Source organism: Armigeres subalbatus, chromosome 2 (assembly GCF_024139115.2).
Source record: "Armigeres subalbatus isolate Guangzhou_Male chromosome 2, GZ_Asu_2, whole genome shotgun sequence".
Lineage (NCBI taxonomy): Eukaryota > Metazoa > Arthropoda > Insecta > Diptera > Culicidae > Armigeres > Armigeres subalbatus.
Window position 1 is genome coordinate 298,409,591 of NC_085140.1, and position 22,174 is coordinate 298,431,764.

A 22,174-nucleotide genomic window follows, 5' to 3' on the forward strand; every position below is an offset into this window, starting at 1 on the left:
TATGAAACGATTTCCGTTGTCCTTGTACGAACAAAATATCACAAGTCAGTCAAAAAGCCGCTTGGTGCGTTTTGGCTGAACCCAGACCATTTAAGATTCGAGGAGATCATCAAATGAGTTACTGTCAGTTATGGAATTCAGGACGATGAAGTAGTATTATCCTCGGATAATTCACTGGGAATCTGTTTAGTGTCTGTTTTTGTCTGATGCCCCCTATAATTTGAAAATATTTTCAAAAGTATAACATCAAATCAATTTTCATTTTAGGAAAATGTACTAAGATTCTTGAAGACTATTGTAGGCATATCAAAAGGCTATTCCTTTTTTGCAGGGTCCCTTCAGTGTCTCATTTTGTCCAATATCCCTTATACGTTGAACCTTTTTTTATCAATTTATCAGAACACACAAATTGAAAGCTCGAGAAAATTTTGTGAAAATCGGCGAATTATCTGGACAAAGAAATGTGACTTTTCCTAGGGGGTTGAATAGTGTCTGATTTTGCCAAATATCCCCTATAGTTAAATGAAATTTTAAAATCAGATAGAGCAAATCAATTAATAACTCTGAAAATTATATTAGCATCCTTGCTTACTTAGTGGACATATTAAAGAGAGTTTTTTTCTTTTTTAGAGTGCATCGTCCAGTGTCTCATTCTGTCTAATACCCCCTATACATTGAAATTCTTTTAATGCACAAAAACATCAATTAAAGTTCGAGAGAATTTTGTGAATTGTGCTAATTTTAGCAAATCACTTGAATAATAAAATAAGGCCTTAGCTAATTAACGAGGAGCTGGGTAATGTCTGATTTTGGTCAATTCTTCTTCTTCTTCTTCTTATTGGCATTACATCCCCACACTGGGACAGAGCCGCCTCGCAGCTTAGTGTTCTTTAAGCACTTACACAGTTATTAACCGCGAGATTTCTAAGCCAGGTTACCATTTTTGCATTCGTAGATCATGAGGCTAGCACGATGATACTTTTTATGCCCAGGAAGTCGAGACAATTTCAATCCGAAAATTGCCTAGACCGGCACTGGGAATCGAACCCAGCCACCCTCAGCATGGTCTTGCTTTGTAGCCGCGCGTCTTACCGCACGGCTAAGGAGGGCCCATTTTTGGTCAATATCCCCTATATTTAAATGAAGTTCCAATATATAGTAGAGCAAATCAATAAATAAGAAAGAGAAGAAAAACAACTTTTCTTTAATATGTCCACTATAATACGCAAGGGTCTTGATATAGTTTTCTAAGTTATTTATTGATTTGCTCTACTATATTGGAACTTCATTTAAATATAGGGGATATTGACCCAAATTAGAGAAATCGAACTTTAATTGGTGTTTTTGTGCATTAAAAGAATTTCAATGTATGTGGGGTATTAGACAGAATGAGACACTGAACGATGCACTCAAAAAAAAATAAAAAAAAACCTCTCTTTAATATGTCCACTAAGTAAGCAAGGATGCTAATATAATTTTCATAGTTATTAATTGATTTGCTCTATCTGATTTTAAAATTTCATTTAACTATAGGGGATATTTGGCAAAATCAGACACTATTCAACCCCCTAGGAAAAGTCACATTTTTTTGTCCAGATAATTCGCCAATTTTCACAAAATTTTCTTGAGCTTTCAATTTGTGTGTTCTGATAAATTGATAAAAAAGGTTCAACGTATAAGGGATATTGGACAAAATGAGACACTGAAGGGACCCTGCAAAAAGGAATAGCCTTTTGATATGCCTACAATAGTCTTCAAGGATCTTAGTACATTTTCCTAAAATGAAAATTGATTTGATGTTATACTTTTGAAAATATTTTCAAATTATAGGGGCATCAAACAAAAACAGACACTAAACAGATTCCCAGTGAATTGTCCGAGGATAATACTACTTCATCGTCCTGAATTCCATAACTGACAGTAACTCATTTGATGATCTCCTCGAATCTTAAATGTGTATCGTCTGAAGCATTTTATAGGGGGTATTAGACAAAATGAGACACTTATCCGTGTTCAAAAATATATGGGAGGCCTATTATGATATTACATGATAATACAAGTCAAGGTTTTCCCTGTCTTTTGATTGATGCGAACATATGCATTAGCAAATTTGTCTATTTGTAGAGGAAATGGGACAAAATAGGACGCTTCCAGTATTCTAACGGCAAAGGGGTCGGCGCCATCAGAATCTTTGGATTTTTGTGATTTTTTAAGGTAATCTCCAGATATTCACATACCGTGGTTGAATGGCCAAGTCAAGGCAGCGGAGGGGATGACTACGTCAGCTCAGCGGACGATGGAAGCCAACCAGCCCCCACCTTGAGGGAAATTAAGGATGCCATCCAACATCTAAAGACCAATAAAGCAGCTGGTAAGGATGGTATCGGAGCTGAGCTCATCAAGATGGGTCCGGAAAAGCTAGCCACTTGCCTGCACAAACTGATAGTCAGAATCTGGGAAACTGAACAGCTACCGGAGGAGTGGAAGGAAGGGATTATATGCCCCATCTACAAGAAAGGCGACAAGCTGGAGTGTGAGAACTTTCGAGCGATCACCATCCTTAATGCCGCTTACAAAGTGATATCTCAGATCATCTGCCGTTGTCTGACACCAATAGTGAATGAGTTCGTAGGAGGACGAGAACAGCTTCCTGGAAAGCTTATCAGACTGCTGTTCTCGTCCATATTTTTCCATAGCTCTACATGGTCTATACTGTCGTATGCCGCCTTGAAATCATTGAACAGATGGTGCGTTGGGACCTGGTATTCACGACATATTTGAAGAATTTGCCGTACAGTAAAAATCTGGAACGTTGTCAACGAAGCCAGTTTGATCAAAGCAACGGTGGATGGTGTGCAAAACTCTGTGAAGATTTCGGGCGAACACTCCACTCCAGACAAGGTGATGTACTTTCGTACCTGTTGTTCAACATTGCGCTAGTAGGTGTCATGTGGAGTGCCGGGTGTAACAGCCGGGGTACGATTTTCAACAGGTCTGAACTCCAGAATGATTTGGAGAACATAAAACATCTAATATTGACATCCAAACCATAAGTTATACGCAAAGCCTCTAAGGAGCTATGCGGACACGATGTGGGGCTATTGGTTATGTACCGAGGGTAAATAACTTTAGGTCTGAGCTCCAGAAAGATTTGAAGAACTTAGAACATCCGATTTGGATATATCTAAATCGTAAATCATACGCAAAGCTTCTAAAGACCTATGCGGACACAATGTGGTGCTATTGGGTTTGTACCGAGGGTAGTTGATGTGGTTAACACTTTATGGCTAAAATCCAGAATGATTTGGAGAACTTAGACTCGCAAACCATATTCAAAACCTCTTAGGGTCTATGCGGACACAATTCGGTGCTATTGGTTTTGACGTCGACATCAAAGACTCTTTAAGTCTGAACTCCAGAATGATTTGGAGAACCTAGAACATCTGCCAGAATATTGACAGCATCATGCTCCCCATCGTTGAAATAGTTTTTAAGATATTTTCGTTAACAAAAAAAAACAATTATAAAATCGATTTGCGCTGTATTATTATGAAATTTTCGTCCATATAAGTGGCTAACTGTCGATCCTTCCACCGGCGGTTACGGAATGTGGGTGTGGCTGATCATCAATCTTAGGTCAGTTTCGGAAATGAGCTGTCGATTTTTTGGGTATATAAACATGTAAATTTGGCCGAGAAATGTCGGAGATAACTCAAATCCGTGTCAATATGACGCGAACATCGTAAGTGTAAGTTTTTTGAGCACTGCACAATAGGACAGCCCCTTACAAAGGAATGGCCAAAACTACCAAAAGGCCAATTTTTGATTTGGGCGAGTAGAATGTGATGAATACATAGCTTATAACCTATATTTTTATAATCAGGACGGTTCTTATTTTTTAGATTTTTTAGGGAGGGGTGAGGGCGTTCATACTAGAAATGATATTTTTACGTTTTTTGGGAAAACGGTCATCTTTGCCATATTTTTGTCTCAAAAGTAACATATTTATATATCGTTACAAAACTCTTAAACAGATCTATGTAATAGGCTTGATGATGTAATAATAGCTTCATCCGGATTTTAGTTTTTAGTAGTTTTGTAAAGGCATATTTTACGCAATATTTAACGAACAAAACAGTTTGGTACCCCGCAGTAAAACATCATGCACTACACTATTGAACTTTTAAGCTTTGAGGACCATGAATAAAATTCTGCCCAAATGTACCATTTTGTGAGATGCATGAATTTGAAAAAAATTGCCCATTTTTGTCTTTTTCGTGTACTAATTATATGTAGTAGCTATATGATCGCTCCAAAAGCATAAAAAAGTCCAAACACTCATAGTGTTGTATACCGATCGACTCAGTTCGACGAATTGAGGTGATGTCTGTGTGTACGTGTGTGTAAATGTCTGTATGTGTGTGAGCAAAAATGACTTACTTACTTTAAACCGATTTACTCGCAACAAGTTTCATTCGTCAGAGAATATTGTTCCATTGTTCCCTATTAAAAAAGGCTGGATTGGACTATGGGCTCAAAAGTTATGGCCAAAATACATTTTCTTATAATGCACGAGAAAGACAACATTACCGCTAGGGGGATTAATCAGGTGTTTTGGTAAACTTCTTCATTTCCAATTTTTATTTGAGTTACTCAATAATGCTCCTTTAATTGAATTTGGCGCCGAACACAAATTACATAACATTTTAAGGGGAAGGGTTATGTCTTAACGTTGCGCCTAATTCAAGAAAAAATCATCTATCATATAAAAAACGTTACGCAGTGAGAAGGGAAGGGTTCAAAATTTACAAATTTGACATTACTTGATTATAGAAGCGAATTATAGATTTCACCATAAAGTGTTGGATGAATAGTGTGATGAATAACTCTTGACAAAATAACTTTTTAAAATTATGAAAGAAATCTTAATGAAATATCAAATATATGAAAAATAGGGTTTCTTACCCCATTCCCGGCCTAACATGCGTACGACTGCATTATTCAATTGATATTTATGACAGGAAGCAACTTTTCCTGAATTTTGTGGGCTGTATAATACTGCATTGGGGTTCACTTCTGCTTAAAAATAGCTATTCGTGCTAAATATCGTTCAAGAAAGCTTTTATTTGATTTAAATTAACGAGGTGCAGCACTCATTTCAGGCATAGCGATTTCCATTCGGCATATCACAAAACCAGTTCCCGGCCTAAGAAAAATTTCACTCAATCTCTAAACATTTCTCTATTATTCTCTCTCGGGATGATAGAAAATGCGACGTAAACAAAAATATGCACGTTCCACGACAACAAGATGCCAGATGGTATCATTCATAATCATTTTTATTTGGTTGAGAAGATATATTTACTCATCCAATTTTTGTTCCAAATACTTAAAAACAATATTTTTTTCACCTTTTGAAATCGAGAAAATTATAAATAACATGATAGTGTCAACATATTAAACAGTTTTCCTATCAACGATGAAGGATCATTTTCATTCTCCTGGCCTTTTGGCAGCACGGTGCGGCTAGAAGCTTTTGGGCCGAGGTGATTTTTTGTTCGGTTTGAGAATACATTTTTAAATGTATTCTAATTATGTTTATATAAGTTCTAGTGATACGTTCTAGTGATTAGATTGAAGTGCGTGTGTGGAGCATTATGGTGTGGTGATTAAAAGCTTGAAGCAATGATTGTAACGAGCACTAGGACGATTTTCAGGTAGGTGTTTATTTGATGATACCGTTTTGTAAAAGTGGAAAGAATCACTCCGGCTCAGTGGTGTGGCATCGGAGAGTGAGATTTTGAAATCTACATTTTTATTTTCTACAATTGGATCAATTAGGAGTAAAACAAGTGATTGAAAGATATTGAATATTGTGAAAAATAAATGGGAGACTTTTTGAAAATTATCAATCATAAACCTACGGCTTCCAAACAGTATAAATCATTAGTTTTCTGTGTAGTGAGCCGGGAACCGGGTCCATAGGCCCAAGTAGTGATTTACCCTATATGAAAAATAAATGAAAATAAATAAAACTTTATTTCGTTGATGTCACAATTTGACGATAATTGAATCTGTTCTACCCCTCTTTGTTAGTTTAATAAGTTCTATTCAGTGAATTTTCAACACCAGAAGCTAATAGTGCTTTTTTGATCATTTTATCAAATGTGTGTTGCGTCCATTTGTCTGTGGCACAAATATATAGTTAATAGCTTTATATGACCATTAGTATTTTATCTAGCATCAAACAGGCTTATTGCTAGCCAAAAAGTGACCAAATTCCGTTGGTTTTGTAGAATATGGCAAAAATCGATACTATGCCGAAAATTGGTCCCATACCCCATTGAAGCCTCAAAAAAATATTTTTCTTTCCTATCTATGTTTTTATGATGAATTCCACCATTTATTGCAGGATTCATAATTTTGGCCAAAAATACTTCCTTTTTTCCTATTGTGCACTGTAAGAAGGTTGATAAGCCCGCATAATCTAAACAGTGATTCACTTTGATGGTAATTAAACTTGTTGATAGTTATTTTGAGCGAAATCATCTTTGTAAACATGTTCTAGTTACTAGGATCTAGCAGAATAACGTGAAACGCTTGTTTTATTCAAGTGTGTTCCCGTGCAAATAAAATGGTTTTCATCTCGTGCAAAAACTTTCATCCCTACCTCAGTAACATATCCAAAAATAGGATTAAATAACAATTGACCCATCCGCGCCAACCGTCGCTTTGCGGGTGTCGTACGTACCTGAATGTGGAGCTCCCAGAGCAATGGTGAAAAAGACCAGCACAGCCACTAGTTGTTTCTGATTACAGCAGCAGTTGCATCCGTCACTGCTAAAGTTTCGTCGAGCCATATTACAGAACTCTGTTGGCGCTGCAGAGTGGACCGTGCTCTAACTGTCCTGCCTTAGGCTAGTCATCTATTTATTTTATCCTCTCGGTACTGTTATGCCCCAGTTCTGGCAGCAGCCTTCCGTCCCATATATCACGAAGAGTTCGGAGTTTCCTGTACGCTAGTTTTTCTTGTTTCACTTTTTTATTTTATGCAGAAAAGTTTCCCACGCGCTCTGGTTGTGTTTATTCGCAAGTTTACCGCGTCGGTAGCTCCAGGCTAGCGGGTATTACACCTGGAACATTTGCTGTTGCGTCGTTGCATGTGCATTTATTATTAGTCCAGAACAAGAGCTAAATTGCAACCGGGAAGAAGGATAAAAATGGAAGTTGAGCTTTGTTTTACTGGCGACGGTGATGGGGTAAATGTTTGGGTAGGCCTTAGCATTTGGTGACAGTATGGACGTTCAGCTATTTCTGTTTTAAACTATTTGGGTGGGATACTAACAAAGTTATAGAAATTCCTGCGAGTTTAAAAATGACTATTTTTTTAAAAATTTGTTTCTTGCATTCCTAATATTAGCTTTGGAAGGAAAAGATTTTAGTTTTAACGTGTTTCAAGATATAAGTCGTTAAATGTTGACTATTATATATTTGACTGTGAAATTAATACAGATGGAATTTTTCCAACATTTTACACAAAGTATTCAAAATTAGAAAAGGCCAGTTGAGCTGTATCTTGAAGACAGTACTAATCGTTATGAAAGAAAGAAACGAAATTCTACCTAGGATATTTCCAAACAGGTTCATTTACCCTATCGCTCGTCCTCACTGTCGAGTCACCCAGAAGACAGCTGCGCCACCACCGGAAATGTTGCAGTTGTCGATGTTCACCCAACTGGCGCCGCATTGTGCAATGGCAGCGAAACATATCCACGTGACATTGCTGGGGCTGTCATTTTCCTGTTTACATAATCCGGTCGGGTGGAATTTTTTATGCCCGTGTGGGGGGAGGGGTGCGGCTTTGAATACAGTTAATGCTCAGCAGATTGCTACTTTATGATTTTTTATGCGCTTGCTGTTGTCGCACGCCGCTGCCGTTACAAAAGATGACACAATTTTTCCAAGCACCTGTTGGACTGCGAGCACTGTTCTGGTTGAAGGCGACGATGTTATTTCTGCCGCTGGCATACGGCGGATGTGGGCTGGCATGTTCCGGAAGTGCTATTGTCGCGGATCAGGTCTGAAAACGAGATGAGATGCGAAAGAATTGTTCATTAGTTGGCGAACGTTGTTCTGATGTATGTTGATGACTTTCAAATAAAACGGATGACATTGAGAGAATAACAATCACACATTAAGAACAAGTGTGTTGGCAAAGTTGAAAGCATGAAATTTATGTTCCTTGCAGGACACACAAAATAATTCAATTATATTTTCACGCCATAATAATGATGCTGAGGATGTTAGAAAGGTCATGGAAAGCTACAGCTTCCACCTCTCAACTGTGATCGGAAAAATTGAACTCCAACAGACATCCACCCAAATTGCTTCTTTACAATAGCTTTCTTCCACCCGCGTGCCTTGCTCGGGCCACGAGTGTGCCGAAGGATCCATTTGTTTCCAAATTGTCATAAATAATTTAAAAGGATTCCGTTTGAAGAGGATGCGTTTTTTGTCCGCTGCTTCGCAAGCATTTCCAAAGGGTCACCAAAAGCGAAAAAATAGCAAAACCATGCCGAGGCAGCCAGGTCACAATTTGCATATTTGATGCGAGGCTGTTTCGTTCAAATTTGCAAATGGAATTTTGCACTCCATCGCGTAGGAAACCGGCGATCGACAATCGAAGCAGCTGGCACGAGATTCGGGTGGAAGGAATCGATTTAAAATGGCAGCAACATAAAATTTTCATAGAGAATTAAATTTTTTCCATAAAAATTAGGGAATTTCTAGTAAAGACATCAGGGTACAAGCAATAAATAAATATAAAGTATCCACAAATAATGCAAAATTTCCATAAACAAAAATAAATAAGCACGTTTAAAAGCAAAAATTGCAATTATAAAAAAAAATAACAAAAACATTAAAATGCTTCATTGAAAAAACATAAAATTTCCAAAAATAAATTTATATTAGTGATAAACAATTACAAAATTTTCCACGGAATGATTTTTTTTCATATAATATAATTTTTGCTTTTAAAAGTGCAAATGTATTTTGATTTGGGGGAAATTCTTAAATGTTTATGGAAATTTTGCATTATTCAGGGAAAATTTTATATTTATTTATTGTTTAGGTATCCTGATTTCACGCTCAAAGCAGGCGATTCATTAAATGCCATCATCCGTTGGCCAAAAAGCCATAATAAATCGACTGCTTTGAGCGTGCTTACAGCGGCACACTAGGAGTTAACTTTCTGAAATCAGTATGGCGAAAGGCATCTAAGGTTCGATTTCTCAAAATTAAGCAATTTCATCAAAAAAATATTTGGTAGGCATGGTAGCGGACACCTTCCTACATAATCGGTACGAAATAGTTTTTCATGAAAAGTTTCTTATTTTGAGAAAACCCGCGTTAGATGACTTTCACCATACACATTTCTGCCGGTTAACTCTTGCTGGCCATTTTGCGCATATACTATAGCGCCTGGATGTGACAGCGGCGGGTAGAAAATCAGCCACTGCCAATAATTCATTGGTCTCAATAAAAATGAGCAGTTTCAAAGTATACTGTTAATCATTACCATTATTTCAGATTCCGATTTTCGCATGAATAAAATATTCTTCACCTTTAATTACAGTCCTTCCAGTATGACCAATCCCAAAACGAATAACAAAAAAAAACATATTAAATTCCAAAAGAGCTGATTCAGATAATCAACTGTAAAATCCATCATCATCAGAAGCCATCGAATCACGCGTATCGACACGACCATTCACTGGAAACGGCTTATTGGATTGGCCATTCATCACGATTGTTGCGCTTATTCAGCATTTAACATTCTTCTGTCCCGTCCCGTCTGCTGCTGATGCTGCTTCATCGATCACCGACCGACCTTGTACTGTGGTAATACTAACGAGGACAGCGGCCACCCGTCTGTCGAGCGTTTTAACAAGCTTCCTGTTGAATCGTTTCCGTCCGAATGGAATGGTGCTCAATAAATCAATCAATAAAACCGATTTGCGACGCCCTTGACGGTGCTGTATTTTCTCTTCTGGCAATATTTGTATAAGTGACTGATTGATAAATATATCGCGGACGCAGGGCATTGAATGTTCTATGGTGAAATTTATCGATCGTAGCCGTTGACCGTCTGTTGCGGTGTATTAAAGTGAAGATTTGTACAATCTTCTTCTTCTTATTGGCTTACATCTCCACACTGGGACAGAGCCGCCTCGCAGCTTAGTGTTCATTAAGCACTTCCAAGGCTAACACGATGATACTTTTATGCCCAGGGAAGTCGAGACAATTTCCAAGCCGAAAATTACCTAGACCGGCACCGGGAATCGAACCCAGCCACCCTCAGCATGGTCTTGCTTTGTAGCCGCGCGTCTTACCGCACGGCTAAGGAGGGCCTACAGAAAGAAGATTTGTACAATACGCCATATATTTCAATCTCTGGGGATCTCCCCCAGTGCCGAAACATTCTGAAACTATCTGGATATGTTGCAAAATTTGATAGTTTATGATTCGGCGATACATTTTGATTATTGGTGCAAAATTTTACGGTTCATAAAAGTGAAGTGGGTGACTTTTAGAGTTCAAAAAATGCAACGTTTGATGTATAAATATGCCCAATACCTTTTGCCGATCAAAAGTTATAATTGTTTTTCTGTCAAATTAGGTTTTTTTCAACAGTTGATATCTCTGATTGGGGCAAACCAAAAAAATATGTTTACACGGCATTTGAGAGAGACCTAATATTCAAAGAGACCTCATATTCAAAACATTGGATATATGTTATTTTTTATCTTAAGTTTTACCAATTTTACTAATGTCATATTTTATCAAACAAAACACGCATCTTGAAAAGCCTTAAAAGATTTCAGAAGGTGACATTTGTGAAAAATAAAAAATAAAATAAGCAGATTAAAAATATTGTTTTTTGAGGGACACCCTAATTTTAGTAAGTAAAATGGCTCTAAATAAGTGAACTTAAGAGCTACAGAAAAAAGTTTATATGGCAAAGCTGATTGGAGTAAGCTGCACTACAATTTTGTAGAACATTTTTAGTCAATATTCCGCAAAATATTTTTTCATTTTCATAAAATGGGCCACGCTATTTTTTTATAACTCTTTAACAAGGGCCCCATTATCCGGAACAACTTTGTAGAATAAGTTTTATTTTCTTAAAAGTACAGTTTTGACGAAAATGCATCTTTTCTCGTTAATCTTACAATTTAGTGATAATGAGAAAAAGAATAAAATGTTTTGAACTGTAGATTTTTTTTTTCACGGATGTCACCCTCAGAAGTATTTTGTGGCTTTTCAAGACGCGTGTTTTGCTTGAAGACAGCGTAAGTAGTAATTTCGCAATTTCGAAAAATAATGTGTGGAACATCCTCAAAAACATCGTTTTTTTTGTTGTGCACTCAAAATACTATTTTTAGACAAAAAAACTCGACGGGGGGGGGGTGCGGCCGTGTGGTCGTAATTGTTTTCTGATATTTGTATCGGCCTCAAATCGGCCATCAAATTTTATAATCACTATCATAATCCTCCTGATCCAATGTTTAATTCGTATTCGTTTTAATACAATATGCGTATCCATTCGTATGTAGCGAGAACCCTCAGTGAACTATTTTGGTGAAACGACTTCAACGTTGATCGAGTCAGTAAATCTATTCTGGTTTTTTTTTCTTCTAATAACTCACTAACAATCTCAACCTGCTATAGCTTCCACGGAATTGGATGTCCGGAAGATACTCCGTTATGTCGACAATTTCAAAGGACTTGATGAAGGTGGACTCTCACCATTCTTCATCAAGGATTGCTCCGATTTGCTTGCTCTACCAGCTGCATTGGGGTGGCATTGCGCATCTCGATTCGAACGTAATTCTATCGTTTGGCATTGCGGTTTTCGATTCGATCTCGAAAACGACTCATCGTTCGAGTAAGCTCGAGGAGGTACAAGAATAACGAGATGTTTTGGCATAATAGATACTCGATAGCACACTGGAAAACGACTCAAATCGAATGAAAAACACTCGTCACCTTTATAGCTTTCGAATGTTGTACGAGAGCCATTTCTTGCTGAAAGTTTTTAATTATATTTGTTATTATTCCTCTACGGGAAGAGAATAAATGTTTCATTATTGTATCTTGAAGGAAAGAATGTTATTAGTATACCTACTTTTATAGTTTCCAGACAATATGCAATTATCTCTATTTATCTAGAAATCCGCGTAAAAACGACTTCAACTAAAATCTTTTTTGTGTCTGCAGTTTTCACGTATTTCTTGATGATTTCGATAGTTGAGTCGATAGTTGAGTCAAAAAAAAATAAGAAGGGTAAAACGCGCAAGAGATAACCCAAGTGCATTTAACTAAAACACATGGATACATCAAAGTAATTTATTATCGAATCCTTCTTTAGCTTTAAATTATTTAGCTCAAAATTCGAATAAACATAAAACTTATAATTTGTGTCGCAACAATATCTCAATTTACAAAACATATTGTATCGGCATAATGTTTTAATCGGTTGCAACTGCTCAATAAATAATATTGCTTTTTATAGTCATTGAGCACAATTTGCTTGTTTATAAATTAACTGCCAATTCATGCCCTGAAGGATGCCTTTCCAACAGGCAACATGCTACACGCAGATGAAATTACTCTTATTCTCTCTGTTTACTCACATTCGCCATGCGCTGAAAGTTGTCTCTCCAGCGGGCGGCATACTAAACACGGAGACAGCTATCTCTTATTCTCTCTGTTTACATTTCGTTTGACAGAACATACTCGATTGAGCTAGTAAAACACCATTCGAAATCTTGTACTGTGACTGAATGAAGTCGAACGAAATACATAATGTCGCATTTTTTTCGAAACGAATGCAAAAACATACGAATCGAGTGATTCGATTCGAGAAGCACAATGCCACCCCTGCTTTCCAATCGCTCACTCGTCGAGAAAGCCTTCCCTTCAGCGAGGAAAAGATCCTCAATAACTCCTATTCATAAATCCGGATATGTTCACGACGTTCAGAAGTCAGAACTACAGGAGAATATCTATTCTCAGCTGCCTTGTCAAAGTTTTCGAAAGTATGATGCTGCATGTTATTCACGCAGCAGTTCAACACATCATAGTTACTGATCAACATGGATTTTTTGAGAAACGGTCGGCTACCACGAATCTTATCCAGCATTTTACGAGCGCTAATGGCCGCCGAAATCCAACTCAGTTTTTGGTAGGGTGGAAACAGTTTGAAGTCTGGCTCGTATGACACATAAACGATAAGTTTTCATCATCATAATGATGAATTCATGATGATGATGATCGCTGCTGTGTCATACGACAAACGTCAAATCGAATGCATCCTACCAAAAATTAATTTGTGGTTAAATTGTGGCGGCCATTACCGCATGTAAAATACTGGATAAGTCATATGTCGACAACAAATCGATTCTGTGTATGTGGACTTTCCGAAGGGTTTCAATTGAATTTGTCATCAATTTGCGGCGGAGAAGAATCGGCTGCCCTGACTGGTAAGCCTCTTGGATCGCTTCATACCTCGACAACCGTTGATCATCTGTGAAACTCGGGACAGTTTGGTCGGTTCCTTTCCTTATAACGTCTGGGGTGCCACAAGGAAGCTACATAGGGCTTCTACTTTTCTGTGCTTTTGGTGAATGATTTCTGTAGCGAATTGAATGCTGCAAAATTGATGTTTGCCGACGTCTTGAAAATATTTCGATTTTGGTGGATTATTGCGCGTTTCAAGCAGATAGGCTTTTGGGCTGGTGTGACAGAAATGAAATGGCAGTGAATATAAACAAATGTAACATAATCACGTTCACAAGTCTGCTCTCTCCAATAATTTTCGAAAACACTATGCACGACCTAACTTTGAACCGATTCTCGCTCGTCAAAGATTTAGGTGTTTCACTGGACAGTAAACTTAGGGTCTGTCTCATTTGGAGAATTAAACTTAAAAGTGACAGTTCGAAAATTAAAAAATCACCCCGTTAAAGGAATGGCTGGTGCTACCCAGCAATTCCAATAGGACATCGATGGAAAATGATTCGATATCTGTCAAAAGTAATCTTGCTCTGCGAGCAGGGTTATTTGGTAATTATTGAAATGTCACTTTTAAGTTTAATTTCAGTTTAATTATCCAATTGAGACAGACCCTTAGTTTTAGTGAATACCTTTCAACCACGACAGATAAAGCACAGACAAACAGACGTAACAGCCTCAACATTTTTCTGAAAAATCAATCGCTCAACTCCTCTACCACCATCTTGTGACCATGTTACACAGGCCTATGCTATGAGCTCATGTTTAGCGTAGCCAACACCAACACCAACGCCGAGCAACGTACATCAAATCTAAAAAGCTTAACATCATAAAACATCCAAATTCAGCTTTCTTCAATATGCAACTTTTAACGGGAATATTCATTAAATATGACTAATGAGTTTAATTGATTCAAAACTTATCTACATGATCAATTTTGATTTTACTTACATGGAGAACAACAATTTGTCTTTTATTTCAAAGTGAAAAGCTTGAGCAGAATTTAAAAATAAATTCTGCTCTTTTATTGTTGTGGATATTTTTAATTATCAAGCTACAATCATTGGTGTTGTTGACGATTGTTGACATCTCATGCAACTGACAGCGGTCTATCTGCACACTGTGCCCGGGACATGGTGGCTATTTTTAGGCTAAGGGAGTTAGATAGGGATGTCTATAGCCTGATGTTACACGAAACGATGTTTCGTATGACATTGTCACCAGAAGGCGCTGAAGTGAAATGTCAAACTCGAAGGATTACGACCCGGGCAAAAGCCATAAACAGAATAACAATACATGATATGGACTAGATTGATATAAGAGATAAAATAACAAGCATCAGTATCAAAAATTTGCACCGAAATATCATTTACATATTAAGATATGTTATGGGTAAGAACAAACTAATGGCACATGATATTGATCACTTATTACAAATAGCATAACGTGATATCCTTATGATATTTTAGTGCAAAATATTGATATTGTCGTCAGATCTTTTATCTCTTATATCAATCATGTCCATATCTCATTTAATCAACATTTGATATTATTGAGCTATTTTCGTATACTCGGGGACACTAACGTCTCTGTGAAATGAAATTGTGAAATGCGCAACCAATCGAATTCAAATTGATCGTTGAAGTCGATGGTAATTTCTCTAATGCTACGTCTGTTTGTCTGTGGCTAAAGCTTTTGCTGCTTTCTGCATTTTGGACTTCTGAAGCGCAACTCCTTCAGCGATATTTACTGCCTCGAGACGTTGTATACATCGTTGCATCGCAGCATTCTAGATTATGGCGTAGTCGTATGGGCTCCGTACCACGTAACGCAAATAGCAAGAATCAAACATGTGCAGAAAGCTTTTATCGGATTTGCGCTTTGAAGGGTTCCCTGGCGTAATCGACGTAAGCTGCCCGGTAAGATCACCGCTGCGAACTTGTGAGTCTTCTTACTTTGAGTAGTAGGAGAATGCTTCTTCAGAGGCTCTTCGTATTTGACCTACTGCAGAACAACATCGACAGCCCTGATCTCCTGGCAAAACTCCGTTTTAATGCGCCCGACGCCCTGCATACCGTATATTATATGGGCAAAAAAAACGTTTGACGTTTGTTGTAAAAGTTTTAATGTCATCAGACATTTGTATGATTTTAATTGAAGTAAAATGTTCAACTCGCGTATTAGTTTTTAGTCTACACGAATAAATTCATAGTCGAAGACTGTAAAATAAATAAATAGACTCGTATAAATGATTCTTCCATACCAAGAAATGGGTGCTTTTATGAACATTACGCTGCTCAAATGAGTATTAGTAGTTTGTGCAACTAGTTTCATAAAGATGATTTTTTTAGCACGAGTTGTACGTTTATCCAACGAGGCTTGTCGAGTTGGATAGATACTACGAGTGCTGACAAAATCGAGTGTTGCAATGTGTTGCATACGCTATTTTTTTGCAATGACGAAAAATGAGCTACCGATAGAATATGGATGGGTCATATATGATCCAAGACGAAAATCAGCTGTCAAAAATCATTTTAAGAGATAGAGTATTGCTTTCTTCAGCAAAAATGTTCAAAATTAACTGCTCTATCCAGGAAAATATATATTTTTATGAGCTCCACGGTACCTCGTAGCACCATTACAAACACACTACATACTTCGTTCAACATCTACGACTCTCCAAACTATTCTTGAGTACATATCTTAGTTCTCAAATCGATTAACATGAAAATCCTCGATGTCCCTACTAGTTTCATTAGTTGGAATAGCTCCACGGGACTTCAATACACCATTACAGACACATTACAGAATTCGGTTAATATCAACGACACGCCAAATTGTTCTTGAGCACAGAACTGAATATTCAAAACGATCAACACGAAGATCTTTGATGTCTCAACTATTTCTATGAGTTGGAATAGCTCCAAGGTACCTCGTAGCACAATTTCAGACACAATACAGAATTCGTTGAACTTCTACGATACTCCAAACTGTCTTTGAACACAGATCCTAATATTCAAATGGATCAACAAGAAGATCTACGATGTCCCCTCTATTTTTATGAGTTGGAATAGCTCCGCTGTACCTCGTAACACCATTACAGACACACTAGATACTTCGTTCGACATCTACGACTCGCCAAACAATCCTTGAGTACAGATTTTAATATTCAAATCGATCAACATGAAGATCCTCGATGTCCCTACTAGTTTAATTAGTTGGAATAGCTCCACGGGACTTCAATACACCATTGCAGACAAACTACAGAATTCGTTCAATATCTACGAAACTCTTAATGAGTCCTTGAGCTTCTCAAACTCACATTCTCGGGAACCTATGGATTATTCTGTTGATCTTTCAGACATCCAATATATGATCTCAAAAATGCTTTGGTGTACCGTAGATGTTCTGAGAATATTATAATTTTCATATACTGGTGTAATAATGTCTCATGGGGTTTTTGCAACTGATACATAAGCTAAGTAGTCGATGAATTAATCTGTTGGTCTTATATACCCCCAAGATCTGAATTCAAGAATGGTTTGGAGTACCGTAAATATTCTGGGAAAATTGTATTTTGTATATACTGGTGTAATGATGTCCCATGAGGCTTCACCAACTAACACACAAGCTCAGAAACCTATGAATCACTCTGTTGGTCTAGTAGACCTCCAATATCTGAACTCAAGAATGATTTGGAGTACCGCAGGAACTCTGAGAATGTTGTGATTTGTGTATACTGGTGTAATGATGTCCCATTGGGTTGCTACAAATATCACACAAGCTCAGGACTCTATGAATCACTCTGTTGAACTGTTGAACTCAAGAATGGTTTGGAGTACCGTAGCTATTCTGGGAATTTTGAATTTCTTATATACTGATGTAATGATGTCCCATGGGATTTCTCCAACTAACACACAAGCTCGAAAACCTATAAATCACTCTGTTGGTCTTGAAGATCTCCAATATCTGAACTCAAGAATGATTTCGAGTACCGGAGGAACTCTGGGAATGTTGTGAGTTGAATATACTGGTGTAATGATGTCCCATGGGGTTCCTTCAAAATGTAGTAATTTAACTACTGTTCTGATGTTGGTTTTTTATTATAGCACCCAAATGAGAGCTACAATGGATTTTTTTTGCAATTTTTGATCATAGTATCTGCTTTATAGTTCGTCTGTGAATGATAAAGCGGCCTACTTTTCCATACCAACGGAATAGGTGCTTTTTTACCATTAGGCAACTCAAATAAGTTGCATAAAATTCATTATAGGATTCATTTGGGTACTATAATGAAAAACCAACATTAGGAGAGTAATTACATGACTACATTTTGCATAATTAGCTTGGGTGAGTGTTCAAATAGTGTATTCTGAGTCTAATAATAAGTGAAATTGATTGATGGACATGGCGTCAACATTTTCGAAAGGAAAGTTCATCTATCGCTTCACGTCTTGTAGAGCTGCGGCATCTTTTAGGCAAATTAAAAAGTACAAAAAAATAATGACCAATGAATTCAAATAGAATCGCTCACTTACAAGTCATCATTGATTTGCATATCTACCGCAGACAGATTGATAATATTGGAATGAATTAGCGTACCTACATAAGACTTGACAACATGTATAATATTCTTATATATCGTAGTTTCATGGTAATCTATGATATCTCTGCGTGCAGTGTACAGAATGTAAAACATTTAACGTTAGATGTGCTCACGTCTATATGAAGCTCAATACACAACATATTTCCAAAAAAAAAAAAAAAATAGAAACCGCCCCCATGACACTTGATTCCCATGCAAAGTTCGTGTTATATTTCAATAATAATTCGTCTACAGCCAATGGCTGTAAATTGATTTCCAAATTTGAACACGTGTCACTCAAAATTGAATTTCATAATTACTTTTCCACCCATTTGATTGCATTCCTCCGGTCTTGTGTGTTTGCTAGGGCGTATTCCGGACCCCGGAATGCGAATGATATGAATGACTAAATTTCCAGTGCCACCCAAATCTGCTGACGCGTCGACGATGACACCATGGTGTCAAATTAATTGAACAGTCGACAATTTTATTTTCACGCGCTGACGGGTCAGATCAGAGATAAATACGACGATGAAGGGAAAAATGTTACTTAAAAGAAAAATACGTGAGCGGCAAAAAAGTGCGAGTAGCGTGACTGAATGTTGGCACTGATGGAGATTGTTGAATTAATTGAAACTCGAAATGCAATTGTTGGAATGTCAGATAGTTGTTGTTGGGTGCTTGTTTGGATGCGATTGCGACTATTTTTTTTATCTCTTATTGCAAGTTGTACCTATAGGATTTCGGTTAGCATAATTATTAGCCGAATGATTTCTACACCTGCCTTTTCTAGAGGCGATGCATATTGGCAAACCTTGTAGCATTCCAATACAAACCACCTAGCAGTGATGGTGACTTTTTCGTGAAAAAGTAAATGCAGTTAAAAGGGCAAACATATCACTGTTAAGATGATAGATCCACGTTTTCATCACGTTTGCATGTCTACATTGTGACTTACCATAATACGTTACAAGATTAGTTACCATGAAGTCAAAAATAAACAATCGAAATAGAAATAATAAATAATAAAACGGCCGATAACACAAAAAGACCCTATTGGTTGATTAATCTGACACAATTTGGTAGAAGCATAAAATATCGTTTTATCCTCAAACCATGCCATCCTCTTCGGTCTCGGAGCTTGTGATTTCAGTGATCTCTCATACCAACCTCAACTAACATGCTTCAGGAAACAATAGAGACTTCTAGTTCAACAAGGAATTCATTGCGGTTTCTGGTGTCACCATTTCCTTCCATCTCATGGCTTCTGTTATCACCACCATCCGACTATCAGACCATTAGACGACCATTATCCACATCCGACGAGACTCAGGACGAGGAAAATAGTCAACCAACATGAATTCGGTATTTCTTTGTTATGTAATTGCAATTATCCTTGTTCCTGGGGAGGAGTGCTCTTTGACTTGGGGTAGCCGGAATGTACATATTGTATAAAGTCATATCGTTGGTTAACGAACGTACATGTGGATTTGGCAGAAACTGTTACCCGTGCTTGTTAGAACAGAAATAGTCAAGGGCGTACTTTTTATAAGTGGAAGTCCAGGGTGCATTTCTCTTCAGCTCAGCAGTGGTATGCATATTCATTTTCCATAGAATATTTTTTTCTAAATGAAACTATAACTCGTCAATAAGATATTTTTTAAACTTTATTTCTGTGACTTTCCCAATGAAACGCAATAAAACAATACCATGCGGAACATATTTAGTTGGCTGCGAATTTGTTTTGGGGATTTCTCCGTATCGATATTTAAAAACTGTTGGCCAAAGAGCAAACAATGAAGAAACATAAATTCAATGCATTTTCATTTTGAGCTGGATCGGAATCAATATTACAATATGCCTGTCAATGTTTCATATATGTTTATATCCAGTAGTGAGGTGAGTAATTGAGCATACATGATTACAATAAAGCAACAAATAATCCATTTGGCCTGCATGTATTCAAAAGACAATTCGCCTATGGTATTATTTGCTGTCTGTTTCCGGGTTGGAAACATTCTTGACACCCTGGGAATAGTGTATCCATTGTACTTGCCACACAAGATACATACTCATGCAATGCACTATGGGGAAACAGGTGGCCGAAAATAAAAAAATCGACTTTCTCTTATTCGTAATTCAAGTTGACCTACTAAATGCTAATGCTTTGGAGCATTAAACCCCAGCATATCAGCACTCTAAGCCATATGGTTATCAAGATATAGGCATTAGAGCCAGACACTTTTTAGTTCTTGAAAAATCAATGCATTATTCAACTGTCAATATCTTCGGCTACAGTAGCTCTTTTCCAACTCTTTAAAAAGTTTCTGAAAGCTTGTTTCATGGACTTGCGAAGAACGGGGTAGTTATGGGAAAATAGGTAGTGAAACATCCGAAAATGACCCGAAGAAAAAAAAATGTTTTGTCATACAAAAAGTTCCATACAAAAAAAGTTTCTCAAAGTTTCGCTCAGCGACTACCACTACGACTTTCTTTGGACCTCCCAGAAGGCATTAAAACAAATTCCAGCTGCTTATGGCTGCAAATCTGCGATTCCGATCACTTTTTCGAAAAAAAGTCATTAATTTTGAAACATTAATTGTAATCTTATATATAAAAATGAAATGGTCTGTGTTCGTATCCGCATAACTCGAAAACGGCTGGATGGATTTTTCATTTCTTCAGCAGAAACATTCGTAATAGTTTCCGACGAGTTTATATGATATTTCCGAATGCGAAAATTACAAGTAAAGTTGAGCAAATCGTGAAAAACTAAAATTGTGATTCCTATGCGAACTTTGCATGGGCAGTTCTCGCCTATGCATGGGCATTCTAGCCTACTATGCAGGACAACGTCTGCCGGGTCAACTAGTTATTCTCATAATACACGGCAGACTGTGATGGGCTGGATACAAATCCCATGCGTATGACAAAAGAGCATCAAGAACAGTTAAAATAGAGATAGTAGATAACACGAAAAGTGTCGTAGGCTTCGTGGTAGGTCGTGTACACGATAGCTTATGCAGCTATATGATACTCCATTTGGCGTAGGCTCACCAAGAGGAGGCAACTCATTATCTATCAAGTATCAAGCAAATAAATATAAAAAAAAACAATATACTCTTGAGGGTTACGAAAATACTCTAGGCTTCATTTGAAATTATTTCATAAAAAGTAAAATTTTGATATTAATTAAAATCCAATATGTGAATACAAGAAGCAAAAATGTCTGTACCTAAGGACATCTTTCGATAATTATTGGTATGTACCTAGGTGAAATAAATAAACAGAACATTTATGAATGTCTATCTGAGTGCATAGTGAGCTGTGATTGCGAAGGTAAATCCTAAATACTTATTATTTGGTGAATCATGAATTATAGGCAACTCATTGAAGTATTTAGAGCTCACGAGGGACGTCAGGTAGATTGCGTTGAAAAAGCTTTGGAATATATCTGCCAAAGCTTCGCTGTGGATAAACAAAAAAAAGCCAACTCCATACAAAATTGAAAATTCTGCATTTGAAATTTGAAAAAAAAATGGCAGGCCCCATCCCGGTCCAAAACTTACTTTGACTCATACACACTTAGTTCAGCTCGGCATTTTTGATTCTATTACCGAGTTCCGCACAGCCGAGCGCTCGGTTCGTGATATTCTGCTGACATCTCAGCTGAAAAGCAATTTGTTTACTGCGGCTCTCAAAGGAGCCGCCGTAATCATACGTCCATTCAGCCGATATTTCAGCTAATGAACTTTAACCGAGATTTGCACAGCCGAGATCGGTGGAAAATTTTAAGTGTGTATAATGAGGAATGGCTTGACACAGAATTTGAATTAGAAGAATTTTATCATGCTGAGCCAGAGCCAGTGGCTTCAACATCTCGTGGAAGGCCATCAAAAAGTTTTGAGGATTTAAGTGAGCGTACGAAGCGCAGAAGAATTAATGACGAGCTAATGGATCCAAGAGAGGATACCATTGACGATTAAAGGTTGCATGAAGAAGAAGAAGTCG

At 37.3% G+C, this 22,174-nt stretch overlaps 1 protein-coding gene across 2 annotated transcripts in view; it reads right to left on the reverse strand.

Annotated features, from left to right (window-relative positions):
• Positions 1-22,174, reverse strand: part of LOC134212467 (uncharacterized) — a 206,028-nt gene that overhangs the window by 51,778 nt on the left and 132,076 nt on the right. Inside the window, exons 3-4 of one of the 2 annotated variants that reach the window (XM_062690365.1) lie at positions 7,652-8,080; positions 6,752-7,191 (exon numbers count right to left, since the gene is read on the reverse strand). In XM_062690365.1, the coding sequence (XP_062546349.1) occupies positions 6,752-6,860 (109 nt within the window). In that variant the 5' untranslated portion in view covers positions 6,861-7,191; positions 7,652-8,080. Of the gene's footprint in view, positions 1-6,751; positions 7,192-7,622; positions 8,081-22,174 lie in introns of both variants that reach the window. The other variant, XM_062690364.1, reaches the window with a different exon arrangement.